This window comes from Pseudophryne corroboree, chromosome 5 (assembly GCF_028390025.1).
Source record: "Pseudophryne corroboree isolate aPseCor3 chromosome 5, aPseCor3.hap2, whole genome shotgun sequence".
Lineage (NCBI taxonomy): Eukaryota > Metazoa > Chordata > Amphibia > Anura > Myobatrachidae > Pseudophryne > Pseudophryne corroboree.
In genome coordinates this window covers 25,957,130-25,971,719 of record NC_086448.1, presented here as the reverse complement: position 1 = coordinate 25,971,719, position 14,590 = coordinate 25,957,130, and the positions used below count along the sequence as shown (strand labels likewise).

General features: G+C 45.7%; 1 protein-coding gene across 5 annotated transcripts in view; it reads right to left on the bottom strand.

Moving 5' to 3' along the window:
- Positions 1-1,209: 1,209 nt before the first annotated feature.
- The window catches only part of ADGRB1 (adhesion G protein-coupled receptor B1), a 680,829-nt gene continuing 667,448 nt past the window's right edge, over positions 1,210-14,590 (bottom strand). For all 5 annotated transcript variants that reach the window (XM_063921150.1, XM_063921151.1, XM_063921152.1 and 2 more), the window contains 4 exons: positions 13,633-14,276; positions 6,475-6,510; positions 4,306-4,410; positions 1,210-3,093 (listed from right to left, as the gene is read on the bottom strand). In XM_063921150.1, the coding sequence (XP_063777220.1) occupies positions 2,896-3,093; positions 4,306-4,410; positions 6,475-6,510; positions 13,633-14,276 (983 nt within the window). In that variant the 3' untranslated portion in view covers positions 1,210-2,895. The remainder of the gene's footprint in view (positions 3,094-4,305; positions 4,411-6,474; positions 6,511-13,632; positions 14,277-14,590) is intronic.

Here is a 14,590-nt window from a genome sequence, read left to right as displayed (position 1 = left end):
TAGGGTTAGGCTGTGGGGATGTAGGGTTAGGATGCAGTGGGAGAGTTAGGGCTAGACTGCGGGGATGTAGGGTTAGGATGCAGTGGGAGAGTCAGGGTTAGGCTGCGGGGATGTAGGGTTAGGCTGCAGTGGGAGAGTTAGGGTTAGGCTGCGGAGATGTAGGGTTAGGATGCAGTGGGAGAGTTAGGGTTAGGCTGCGGGGATGTAGGGTTAGGATGCAGTGGGAGAGTTAGGGTTAGGCTGCGGGGATGTAGGGTTAGGATGCAGTGGGAGAGTTAGGGTTAGGCTGCGGGGATGTAGGGTTAGGATGCAGTGGGAGAGTTAGGGTTAGGCTGCGGGGATGTAGGGTTAGGATGCAGTGGGAGAGTTAGGGTTAGGTTGCGGTTGGGGGGTGGAAGGTTAGGGGAAGGTTTAGGCACTAAGATGGGGGTTTAGGGTTAGGCACAAACAGGGAAGGGTTAGGCTGCATGGGGGAAGATTAGGTATAGGCTGAGGTGAGGGAGGTATAGGGTTGGGCACCACTAGGGAGGGTTGAGGTTAAACTAGGGGGGGCATAGAGTTAAGCATGCTGGAAGGGAGGGTTAGGAGGTAGGAGGTTAGGGTTAAACTACCTACCTACCAGGCATCAGGATGCCGCTGTTGGTATTCTGACAGCCAGCATCCCAAGCGCCGGAATCCCGATACCATGCCCGCGTGAACCCCTGTGACACCAACTGTCTAACATGGAGGAGGGAGTGTGATTATCTGGGGCCCTTTCACTGTATCCCGAGTCAGTGACTTGCACAGTGACTGGCTGCACCCTGAACCAAAGGGCTACCACATCATTTTGCAGCGCCAAGATGGTCAAGGTTTCCTCCTACAGCAAGATGAACATACCTCCAAGCTATGTCAGGGCGTCTTTGGTGGTTATATGGGCAAAAGGTGGCTACAAATTCTACAATTTTGATGAAAATGATTAAACAAAATGATTCTATGATTGCTTTCTTATCTCCAATTGTTTACTTGCCCTATGAGTCACTAAACTGTAAATTTCAATAAAAACTGGAACAATTGAGACGTTCTAATTCTGAAACGTCTGACAGTAGTATTGCATATAAATATTTATAGACAACGTGTTGCTATACTATAAGTGACAGAACATTTTGACCACCCTTCTATAGATGCAGCCGAGACGATCTCATCATTGATTTACAGAGCAGGAAAATACGATGTTGTTTACACTTTTTTATTAGAAATAAAACACGTTCATTTGTGCTCTGAAAACTGTACAAAAAAACCCGACAAACACAGATTGGAAAAAAAATAAAATAAATTTAACCAGAGGAATTGCGGGGGAGGGTAATAAAAACTAAAATAAAAATAAAAAAAATGATTTTTTTTTTTAATCTCAACAGTTATTAAACAAATACATAGTTATTACATAACACAGCTATGTTTGGGGACTTGATGGCCTAAAGGGATTCGAGTGTTAAAAAAAAAATTAAAAGACAGTATAAAGATATTTATATGGTAAAATTCATTATGTGTAATTATAATAATTACAATATTATACAACACGGCATTTTCTGCCTTGTGCTTTCTCTTTGTATATATAATCTAAAATTTGACAATTACATCACAGTTTTAAGTATTTATTTTATCTCTTTTATTCACTATTTTGGATTTTTAGATTCTTTTAAACATTTATTGATTTATTTAATATACAGTTAATGACAAGATAAATGTCATTTAAATGAAAATAAAAAAAAATAAAAAAATAAAACACTGGCCCAAATAAAATTAAAAAAATGCTTGCATATCAAGCAACTTGCTTTGAGATTGACTTATGCATCTCTTCCCATTGACACACAAACACCAAGAGAAGTCACTGTGGTATCAGTTTCCATCCTCTGTTCTCGGACACCATGAACCTCTTCAACGAGAGATCCATGGCGCAATAAAACGGCTGTAGGGTGAGGCCTTGCGCAGCTCGGCGGCCTCCGGGAGAGCCGGCGGCCTTCGTGCAACCATTCCGAATCCTTGGGTCAAATGGAAAGATTCTCGGATACGAGAATAGCAAAGAAACAAGTGCTCTGAAGTTTGGGAACACTTTTATTTGTACTCCATAGCTTATGGTTCTAAGCAGTCTGTCAAACCCCACAACCCGTGTTACAAAACTATATATATATATTAACATTTCTGTTGATAACAATCTTCCTATAGCAAAGCATCTGCTGGACCGAGCAGATAGTGAAGATTGGGTAATCAGAAGGTAATCGTACACGGTTCTCTTTATAACAGTCAAAAACATCCATTCCATATATTACCTTCGTTTGCTCTAGGTTTAAAGCCTCAATCTGCTGGGGGTTAATTGTATTTGGTACTATCTACTCAGACTAGTCAAGAAATGACGGAGATTTCCTTTGGCTACTACCCTCTGTGCTGGGCCAGCTCTAGCCGACATGGTTAATTGAACCTAAACATATTGCTTGAAGATAATAAGCATCACTGAAGATTTAGGGTGCTGGCCCGAGAGCTCTTTTTATTCTAAACCAAAGTGTTATGCAATTGTTAATTTCTATGGGAAGTTATTGAGCAGGTTTGTCTAGGTGACATTGTGAATATTTGCCAGCCAACCCCAGCAATTCCTCAGCGTCATCTCCAAAGGTCGGTGGCTGTCTTGACGTTGATCTTCATCCGCTGAAACCTCGTCACTTTGACCGTTTACCCGTGACATCATCTCTGCCGAAACCGGGAGAGAGCACGTTGCGCCTACCTCTAAGAGTCTAGCGGAATTTCCCTTCCGAGAACAATGCAAAAAAGTACTTTAACAAGGTTTCAAAAGAAACCAAACATCTCTCCGTTTTATATGGAATCATATTCTTCAAAAATAAAAAGAAGTCTCTTTCTTTAGCTTCAGACCTCAGTCTGAAGGTCAATTATGTCTTGCCCCACCAGGGGTATCGTCGCCCCTGTTTTCTCCCACTCCACAGTCTTTAGTTCTAAGGGAGAAGGGGGCACAGGCTCCATGTCCTTTTTAACCCAAGATGGGGGAGACTGGATCTTCCTCATTCCTTCCCAAGACCTCTTGCTGGGTGTCGTCTGTTTTTCTATCTGTGGGAATAAGGAGCAGAAATTGTAATAAAACAGCTAAGAAGATAAATAGGATCAGTAAATAGAAAGACAGACAGACAGACAGACAGACAGACAGACAGACAGACAGATAGATAGATAGATAGATAGATAGACAGATAAAATTTGATAGATATGAATAAAAAGTAGATAAAAGACAGTTGCTGCTCCACAGAGCATGCATGTGTCCTGCATGGTTCCTGGGGACTGCACCTTGCAGCCAATAGCACTACTCTACAAAGGGACACTTGGGGCAGGCACCCTGCAGCCTGTGGAGCTGCCCAAGCAGTGCTCTACCTCCCAAAGCCAGCAGCCCTGCCCCCTAGACATGATGTCATGGGTTTAGGCACAGAGCCCACACAGGGTACAATGCCGCTCTATTATGACACTAGATAGCTGTGAGATAAATGACAGATAAATAGCTCTCTAAAAGGTGATAGATGTCTTAATCTTTCAAATGTTTCACACCTGGAATGTTCCTGATTCTACGAGATAGACCTTGTTCCAGAATTGATTTATTATGGGTACTGTCTGTATTTAGACACCAAGCTGAGATGAATCAAAGTTACAGAAGATTATGGTACTATGAAGTATAATAGTACCCATGTAGGGTCCACCAGTTGATGAAAATTAAATGTCCTAAATAGTGGTCCCTGGTGTACTTCTATTTATAACACAGGTTTAGAGGAGTACACCAAGGGCCACCATGTAGGACACTTAACTTAACTGGTGGACTTTACATGGGCACTACGTCTGTGCAACACAATTTAAGAACACGCTGCTGCCATCTTTACGTTGGCGGGGCAAGCTATCACTACTCCTCAATTTTACATTTGGGGAAAGGTGTATATCCATCATAACAACATGCAAAGCCATGCTGTGTACTTAAGGGGAAGACTAGGCTGTAGCTAGAGGCAACAGAAGCCTCTCCCTGAGGGCAGGAGACCCTTACAGAAGGAAGGAACATTACAGAAGGGACAATGATGTCTCCCATGTTACTTTGTGGCATTAAAGAAACAGTAGGCAGGATCTGCAAGCTCAGGATGGTGCTCCCTCTCATGTTTCAGGACTTCTAGGTGTGTGGTTGAGATGTTGGAGGGACAAGAACACTGTACAATGAGATGAGTTTCCCAGACTTGTTAGAAGTGTGTGATTTAGGACCTAGGGACATATAAGGAGAACCCTTTGCCGTACCTTGCTCTCTGCTGTAGGCGACTCCTTTTCTTTCTCCGCATGTTGTAGCTTTCGGTTTAAATCTTGAAACATATCCTGATGGCGCTTTCTGGTGTGCATGATTTTCTGGGGAGAAATGAAGCATACATGTCAGAGACTTCGGGCATGAGTTACCCTTGGTTACCACTTGTCACGCATCCGGTGGACACATTCTCTGTGCTGGTCACTGCCTGCTATGTGGAACCTGCTGCTGTGTCCTGCAGTCGCTTTAATAGCTCATGTGTGTAGCCTTTATCTGTAAATACAGTAACACTATGACATGACTCCAGAAATTTACTAAGTGTGTATATGTTCTGCTATTTTCCCAGTGTCTTAGTTAATCAGTTTCCTCCTCAGTTTAAATATCAGTTAGACCCCTACTTATTATGAAGCGTTGATAGCATATAATTATCTACCATAGGCAGCGATAGAAAATCAGTTATTCCTGCTATCTAACAGGAGATTGTAGAGAAGTGTTAGACATATCACTTCCAGTATGATAAAAGGCTTAATTTATATACTAGATGTTCTACCCGTTCTTCGCACAGGAGTTTCTGATTTTCGCGGTTGTAATTGTAAATGAGTGTTAAAAATTTGGTAAATCTATAGAGATGTAAATTTTAGACGTGTTAATGTAAGTAAATATTAATCCCTGGTATTTGGCGGTACCCGAGGAGCACCCGTAGCAGATACCCCCCCTTTTCATCCCCTTAGGGGAGGTTTATTAAAATTCTAATTATGTAGTTTTCCTATTTCCCACCTGAAGAATACCTGCAGTATGTTACATTTCAGCTTCCTAACATGTGGGGAAGTAAGAGAATTAGTGATGAGTCAGTCAGTCAGTGAGTTAAGGCTTTCGCATTTATCTTTATAGCTAAAGCCAGTCTTCAAGTATTCTCCCCTGTTGTCGCAATCCAAAAATGGGGACAGCGATAGAAGCGGTCACTGCTATATAGGCTTTGTCGGAGGTAACCAGAGAGAGCTTTCACCGACTACATACAAAGGTAGGGGGAGTGGTCACTAGAGAATAGATAACCTGTGTTTCAGGATAGCTAGCGCTAACAAAACCAGTGTCTGTATGTAAGCAAGGGTTGGTGCAATCTCTAATGGCAATCAAGGCTTGTGAGACACAAATATACAGATGTGTCCTCATACAGCTAGCCTCAAAATACCATGCAGCGCAAGACGCCTAGCGAGAATGAGCGCCAACCTGTGCAGAGCCTTTTCACATCTTAGTTGCAACCTAATGAGATTAAACTTCTTCACAAGGCTACACCGATTAATATCAGCACTTCACATACATATTCAGACACAGTCACACACAGATATACGAGTATCGCACATCAAACCAATCAGTGTAGTCTCGTGAAGCAGTTCTGTTGCACTGTATTGTGAGTGAGACGCACGTTTGGGTGAAAAAACACTTAGAAGATGCCTGGCACGGGCTGGGTCGCACAGGACCATGTGCGTCAAGAAGGGTGTAGTATGGTATGCCGGCGGCCGGGCTCCCGGCGACCAGCATACCGGCGCCGGGAGCCCGACCGCCGGCATAACCGACAGTGTGGCGAACGCAAAGGAGCCCCTTGCGGGCATGGTGGCGCGCTACGAGCGCCACGCTATTTATTCTCCTTCCAGGGGGGTCGTGGACCCCCACGAGGGAGAATATCTGTCGGTATGCCGGGTGTCGGGATCCCGGCGCCGGTATACTGTGCGCCGGGATCCCGACATTCGGCATACTGAAGACCACCCGTTTGACGCAACTGCTGCAGTAGTATACGAGGTACGAGGACACATCTGTATATAATTTGAAAACACGTGATTTTTTTCCCATTCATTGTTAAACCAATTGTATTTCCAGAAAACAAATAACCTAGAGAATGGATATATTTGTCTGTGTTTGAAAATGGAAAAAAAGAAAGAAAAGGAAAGAAAGAAAAGAAAAGTAAAGAAAGAAAGAAAAGAAAGAAAAGAAAGAAAGAAAGAAAGAAAGAAAGAAAGAGAGAAAGAAAGAAAGAAAGAAAGAAAGAAAGAAAGAAAGAAAGAAAGAAAGAAAGAAAGAAAGAAAGAAAGAAAGAAGGAAAGAGACAAGAAAGAAATGAAAAGAAAAGGAAAGGAAAGACAGAAAGAGAAGTAAAGAAAGATTGATTATACCTCGAAATCTAATTCGGCATAGCGGGATTTTCGTCTCTGTGAATGGAGAAGAAGTATTAATCATTAAAGTGCATAAATGAATCACCCAGAACTTAAGAACAGTAGCCAGTGCCTGAATGTGATACTACCATCTAAAACAGTCAAACCGTTATGACACGTCTATTTTGCGGAGAAACACACTGTATCTATGTGTAACATTTTCCTGTGCCCTGTGTGCAGCAGGACTTGTCCGTGCAATATACTGCATCTCCTACAATAAAAGAGAACACATTCTCTGCATGCAGATACTTTATCTCAGCGCAGTTCCTCCACAGATACCCCCGGCACAGCGTTCCCCTCACTGATATATCTGTCTCCTGTATTTCTCAGACTTCTAACTCAGGGGCAGATTTATTAAGCTTGGTGAAGTGATAAATTGGAAGGTGATAAGGGATCAGCCAGTCAGCTCCTAACTGTCATTTTTCAAACCCAGCCTGTAACATGGAAGTTAGGATCTGATTGGCTGGTCCTTTATCACCTTCCACTTTATCACTTCACCGAGCTTAATAAATCTGCCCTTCAGGTCGGTATCTTAACTGCGAAGCCAGGCGATGTTTCAAAGCTGCCCCAGGCTTTTCATTTTCCTGGGAACTGTCTGAAGAGTCCATTTGTCCTGATGAGTGCGCTGCACTGGCACAGGGACATTATTCAGCACAGAGAATTAGGAAAGCAATGTGTATCTTTACGTCTCTTCCTTTGCGCTAAATTTCCGTGACAGGTCGCTATTTGTTTTTGTACCTTTTTAACAGTATTATAATCTGCTTTAAAATAATACTTTCCAGTAGGATTGTGCGTTTATCAGTACACTGACTCGACTGTATTCATACGGTATTGCATTATTTCCTAACGCGCTTTGCTAGGTGATGCCACTAAGACTTACAGGTATAATGGCAAATGTGTCAGTCATTCTATCCGTATGGATTAAAGATGTTCATTGGGCGATTATGTTGTAAATATGAAGTAGTATAATTCTTGCATAATGTTTTTCTTTTTAATTGTGTTTTATATGTTTACTAGGTGATTCATCGCGCCCTACGGGCGCTCTTCACACCGTCGTAAGGGGCTACACCCCCTTAAGCCTTGCAATCCCTTGTGGCGTGCAATATTTGTATCACAGTATATGGAGTATTACATCCAATCATAATTGTGTGAGTGGTTAAATATTGCACAAACAAAGGGCGTGCAATGGTTAAGGAGTCATAGCCCCTTGCAACGGCGTGAACAGCGCACTCAGGCCTGATGAATCACCTAGAAGGTGCTGTGGATGGGAGAGTGGCGGGTGCGGGGGAGACGTGGATGGGGGAGAGGGTCCGGGGGTGCCGCGGGTGTGGGAGGGGCAGTTGTGGGGGTGCTGCAGGTGGGGGAGGGCCTGGTGCAGCAATTTGGGGAGGGGGTGTGTGGGGGTGTGCTGCGGATGGGGCCCGGAGGTACTGCAAGTTGTAGAGGGGCGGGTAATGCCTCTTCTGCTACTCCTCCCGGAGACTCGCACAGCAGCCAGTCACTACTGTTAGCGCCGCTGTCCCAACGCGCCGCATTACAGGGAAGAAGATGCACTCAATAAACTAAAGCTCCCAGCAGCCCTAAGGGGCGGAATACTTCGGTGCTAAGGGCTGCTGGGAGCTGTAGTTTATTTAGTGCGTCTACTTCCCTGTAATGCGGCGCATTGGGACACTGGCGCTAACAATAGTGACTGGCTGGCAGAACTGACTGACTGGCTGAATCAGTGTAAAAGGTGAGAGTGCTGTGCAGTGTCAGTGACACTGCACACCCACTGCACTGCACAGCACTGTCACCTTTTACATTGATTCAGCGTCCAGACATTACCCTCCGCGATATCACCCACTCTATCCGTTACATTAGCCATCTCGGGGCTTCCAGGCCGGCCAGACAGGTGCTGTGTTGCGGAGTCAGGGCCTCTGGGGATCTGGGCGCGGCTGTGGCGTGGAGGCACTTCTGTGACCCAGAGAGTATGCGGTGCAGGGAGGGCTATGAAAGACTTCCGCTGCGCCGCTTTCATACACATCTATGCTGGTGGCGGCAGCAGCTTTTGTTCCACCTGCGCTGCGGCTAGGGAGTGGGGATTGTTGATGCCGGAGGGGGGAGGCGGACTGGCAGCAGGACATAGGACGCTGCAGTAAAAAGATTTTTGTTATCCCTATCTACAGCGCAGAGACTTGCTGCAGATACAGTGGCATACCCTCCAGCTGCACCTTTTTGGCAGGTACAGTACCTTTTTTTCATAGTCACCGATTTTTGGCTCTCCAAACTTCCATTGAAAGTATAGGAAAAGGGGCGTGGCCACGCAACTTTACCTGTAGCCATGCCCTCTTTTCGAATATGTCCCGATGTTTATGTGTAAAGTGTTGGAGGGTATGATGCTGCAGATGCAGTGGGCCTATTTTGGGATGTGGACCTGGAGCTGCAGTTCCATCAGCCCCATTGTTAATCCTGCTCTGGGAACACACAGCAGCCAAAGGGCAGAGCCTCCCATTGGATGTAACCTGTGTGGGAGGGCGTTTCTCGCCCAATCAGCTGTGGGCTGGGTGTGATAGACCTGCCGCTAACCCAATGAGAACTCCTAGCCACACCCAGCGTTATACACACAGTCACTCTGGGCTAATATATAGGAGATATTTAAAGTATAATTTGTATCATCACCTGTTATTAGCTTTGCATGTACTAAAATGAAGTGTTTTCACAAGATTGATAAATTCCAATATTAACTTCTGTTGGCCCTTTCTCAGCAGTGACTGAAGATGTAAATAATCTACAAATAGACCCTGGCTCTTTAATACACTTTTAATATATTGTTTGTAATAGTAGAGCTTCTCTATCTTGCATTACTCAGGAACAGGAAGGAAGGAACATGACAAGATGATTGGCTTGCAGGCTGCTGTGTAACAGAAAAGCTCTTTCACATGTGGAGACTGATAACTCCTGGTTAGGGCATTATTGAGTCTCGGTGTGTTCAAAAAGGATAAGGATGATTATTAATCAAGAATGTTTCCAACCTGTTTGCTAATATAATTACATTGTAATCCAGTATTGGCCCTCATTCCGAATTGTTCGCTCGCTAGCAGATTTTAGCAGCATTGTACACGATAGGCCGCCGCCCTCTGGGAGTGTATCTTAGCTTAGCAGAATTGCGAACGAAAGATCAGCAGAATTGCGAATAGAAAATTCTTAGCAGTTTCTGAGTAGCTCGAGACTTACTCCTACACTGCGATCAGCTCAGCCCGTTTCGTTCCTCGTTTGACGTCACAAACACGCCCTGCGTTCGGACAGCCACTCCCCCGTTTCTCCAGACACTCCTGCGTTTTATCCTGGCACGCCTGCGTTTTTCCGCACACTCCCTGAAAACGGTCAGTTTCCGCCCAGAAACACCCACTTCCTGTCAATCACACTCCGATCACTTCAACGATGAAAAATCTTCGTTCGGCCGTGAGTAAATCTACTAAGTCTACTACTTAATTGCTCCGTTGCGAAAATCGGCAACGAGCGAACAACTCGGAATGACCCCCATTATGTGAAACTATTGCAAAGATTTGGGAGCAATGTTAAAAAATATACAAGTGACAAAAGTAAAACTATATCATCTCTGTTACTGTAGTTACATTTCCATACATAGAACCACTTTAAGTTTTCTGCTGTGTAAAATGAGGGAAACAATTAAAATAATAATGATAGTGGTGCAAGATCAGGTGGAATACGTTCAACAATTCTTAAAAATCTTTCACAGTGCTGGACACAAGGGTTTAAGTTCAGCCATGTTCCCAGTAAGAATTAAAGATACATTTTAACAGTACATTTGTTCATACAGTGCTTGTAAACAATACTTCCATCGTCTCTCCTTCATTCCCATCTTTCTGATTCAATTTACCTTTCTACATACAATGCACAGGAGGAGGGGGAGGGGGGTAGTTCCACACAGGAAAAAAAAAAAAAGAGAAAATGCAGTTGTAGTTCCACACAGAAGAAAAAAGAAAATGCAGGTGCACACTACTAATCAGAATAATTACAATAAATCTCTGCAATATAACAGAGTAAAATTGGGGTGCTCAGCATAATTTCGGCCAAAATGTGGGCCACCAACCGCAACCAGGTCACCACATCTGATGGGTCCCCAACACTTTGGTTCAAGTCCAGAGCATGGGACCCCCCAGACCAGCACAAGCCAACCCAACCGCCTCAAGGCATCGCCCTAGTGTTACATTGGTAAAAAATAAAACCAATTTAGGTGCTAAAAATATATGCTACATTAAGTGTTGCAACATGATGCCACAAAGCATTATGCTTAATCTAGAACATTTTACCAATGTAATCCTTTTTAATACCCTAATTATTAACTCTTAGCAATGTAACACTCTCAACAATAGCTGCTGCTTCTTACTAATGTAATACTTAGTTAAACCTCTCACTAGTGTGATGCTTTGGGCAGCTGACTTGTGCTGATCCGGGGGGTCCAATGCTCTGGACTTGAACCTTAGTGTTAGGGACCCCCCAGATGAGGTCACCTGGGAGCAGTTGGTGGGCACATATTTTTGGCCAAAATTTTGCTAAGTAGCTCGGTTTTACTCTATGCTATATTGCAGTTTATTATAATTATTCTGATTAGCAGTGCTTAGTACATAGAGTGTGCACCTGCATCTTCTATTTTTTTTCTATGTGGTACATACAATGCATGCAGTACAACCGCTGTACTAGCCCCTACCCTGCCACATGCAGCAACCTGTGACAGTACATCCACTGGTACTAGCCCCTCCCCTGCCACATGTAGCAACCTGTGACAGTATCTCCGCTGGTACTAGCCCCTCCCCTACCACATGCAGCAACCTGTCACAATACAGCCGCTGGTACTAGCCCCTCCCATGCCACATGCAGCAACTTGTGACAGTACCTCTGCTGGTACTAGCCCCTCCCCTACCACATGCAGCAACCTGTTACAGTACAACCGCTGGTACTAGCCCCTACCCTGCCACATGCAGCAACCTGTGACAGTACATACTCTGGTACTAGCCCCTCCCCTGACACATGCAGCAACCTGTGACAGTACCTCTGCTGGTACTAGCCCCTCCCCTACCACATGCAGCAACCTGTTACAGTACAACCGCTGGTACTAGCCACTCCCCTGCCACATGCTGCAACCTGTCACAGTACAGCCGCTGGTACTAGCCCCTCCCATGCCACATGCAGCAACCTGTGACAGTACCTCCGCTGGTACTAGCCCCTCCCCTTCCACATACAGCAACCTGCTACAGTACAACCGCTGGTACTAGCCCCACCCTTGCCACATGCAGCAACCTGTTACAGTACAACCGCTGGTACTAGCCACTCCCCTGCCACATGCTGCAACCTGTCACAGTACAGCCGCTGGTACTAGCCCCTCCCATGCCACATGCAGCAACCTGTGACAGTACCTCCGCTGGTACTAGCCCCTCCCATGCCACATGCAGCAACCTGTTACAGTACAACCGCTGGTACTAGCCCCACCTTTGCCACATGCAGCAACCTGTTACAGTACAACCGCTGGTAATAGCCCCTACCCTGCCACATGCAGCAACCTGTTACAGTACAACCGCTGTTACTAGCCCCACCCTTGCCACATGCAGCAACCTGTTACAGTACAACCGCTGGTACTAGCCCCTCCCATGCCACATGCAGCAACCTGTGACAGTACCTCCGCTGGTACTAGCCCCTCCCCTTCCACATGCAGCAACCTGCTACAGTACAACCGCTGGTACTAGCCCCACCCTTGCCACATGCAGCAACCTGTTACAGTACATCCGCTGGTACTAGCCACTCCCCTGCCACATGCTGCAACCTGTCACAGTACAGCCACTGGTACTAGCCCCTCCCATGCCACAGCAGCAACCTGTGACAGTACCTCCGCTGGTACTAGCCACTCCCCTTCCACATGCAGCAACCTGTGACAGTACCTCCGCTGGTACTAGCCCCTCCCCTGACACATGCAGCAACCTGTTACAGTACAACCGCTGGTACTAGCTACTCCCCTGCCACATGCTGCAACCTGTGACAGTACCTCCGCTGGTACTAGCCCCTCCCATGCCACATGCAGCAACCTGTGACAGTACCTCCGCTGGTACTAGCCCCTCCCCTTCCACATGCAGCAACCTGTGACAGTACATCCGCTGGTACTAGCCCCTCCCCTGACACATGCAGCAACCTGTTACAGTACAACCGCTGGTACTAGCCCCTCCCCTTCCACATGCTGCAACCTGTTACAGTACAACCGCTGGTACTAGCCCCTCCCCTGCCACATGCAGCAACCTGTGACAGTACATCCACTGGTACTAGCCCCTCCCCTGCCACATGTAGCAACCTGTGACAGTACATCCGCTGGTACTAGCCCCTCCCCTGACACATGCAGCAACCTGTTACAGTACAACCGCTGGTACTAGCCCCTCCCCTTCCACATGCTGCAACCTGTTACAGTACAACTGCTGGTACTAGCCCCTCCCCTGTCACGCTCTATGTAACAGGCTGATTTACTTTGCTTCCCCTTTTAAAGAACATAACTAGTGACATTTTAGCATTTTGCCACGGAGGGACATTAAACTTTACAGATGTGTCCTCATACATTTAGCCTTTTTGTACCATACGGCGACTTCTGTTGCAATAAAACTGATCTGAAGTCACAGCTTAGACACATTGCTGCAGGGCACAACTCACTGCGCAGCTCATCCCTATAGGCCCTCGTTATTTGTTTTTTCACCCAGGTGAGTGCTGAAGTTGCAAACAGCAGCTGCATGCAGTGCCAGTGTCCGGGGTAACCGTGCATTGCAGTTTAGTTGCAATATCGATGTAAATAAGACACATTTTCTCTACTCAACTGTGACCATGGGACGCATGCGGCGGCTTGGTCGCAAAATCCTTGGCGCGCCATATAGCTCCAATTTGATAATAGGTGTATGTGGACACATCTGTACTTTCTAAATAGAAACATTGGTAAAACGGAACAGGGTCTGCTGCATTTCTGTTTCACGTATGAATATAAAGTAATATATTATGTATGCAGCACACGCTTCTAGGTGGGAACATGTTCATCTGACAACACCGCCCAATATAGAGGCAAAGCACCCTCTATAAAACTGTTCCTACCTCTAAAGAGCTCATTGAAAGTGTAGAGATGGTCTCACTCTTTGGCACAATCATCCCTAATTCTGCCTTTTCGCAGAGGCCGATAGGGATTTGTGACTCGCTGGGGTGCAATTGGTGCTTCAGCATGGGCGACGCCTGCTCGGCACACTTCATCCCCAGGCGTTCCCTCGGAGGGCTTTTCACCATGTAGTTGGGATCCGCCATGTTGAGATGTATGAGTCTGGTCTGCGGCATCTGGTCAATGTTAATGCTATACTTGCTGTCCTCCTTTGGCTTTGCCCTGAGGGTGGCCGTGTTACTGGGCAATATGACGTAGTTGGCCTCCATGGACTGTTCCTGCGCTCTGGTCAGTTCTGAGTCCAGCTTTTTGAAGATGTCCCCCTCACACATGTATATGGGTTTGGGGGGCTGGCTTTTGTCCTTTTTCAGGGTGAGCGTGTGATTGTTGTACTCGTTGAGATTGATGCTTCCGAGATAGTGCGGAGAGCTTTGCAGGTGCATCTTCGACACGTTGGATGGAAGACTGTTGAAGTTCGATCCCTTTTGATGGTTCATCTTCATCTTCTCTTCGTCCTGCAGAGAAGGGCGCTTCAGCGTCCCCGTTATGGTGGACGTCCGACAGGCTGAGATGTCTTTGTTGAGTACTAGATTGGAAAGAGACAGCATTTCAACATGAGAATTCAAGAACGTATGGTAAACTCTACATCATAGCCAAGTGTCTAATCGTAGATAGCTGAATATGTATCAGGACTCGCTAAACAAAGAGATTCTATTGTAGTTGTGAAATTACTTACAGTACAATGATAACTGGCATAAAATTATACTAAAAACATTTTGTAGCTGTTGCATAAATACATGTTTTCTGTGCACTACAGTATTTGTTTTACGCCACATCTCAGAGCTCAATTAAGAGGGTGGGGCAGAGGGTGCATGTGCCCCAGGGGCCCCCTGTTTCAGG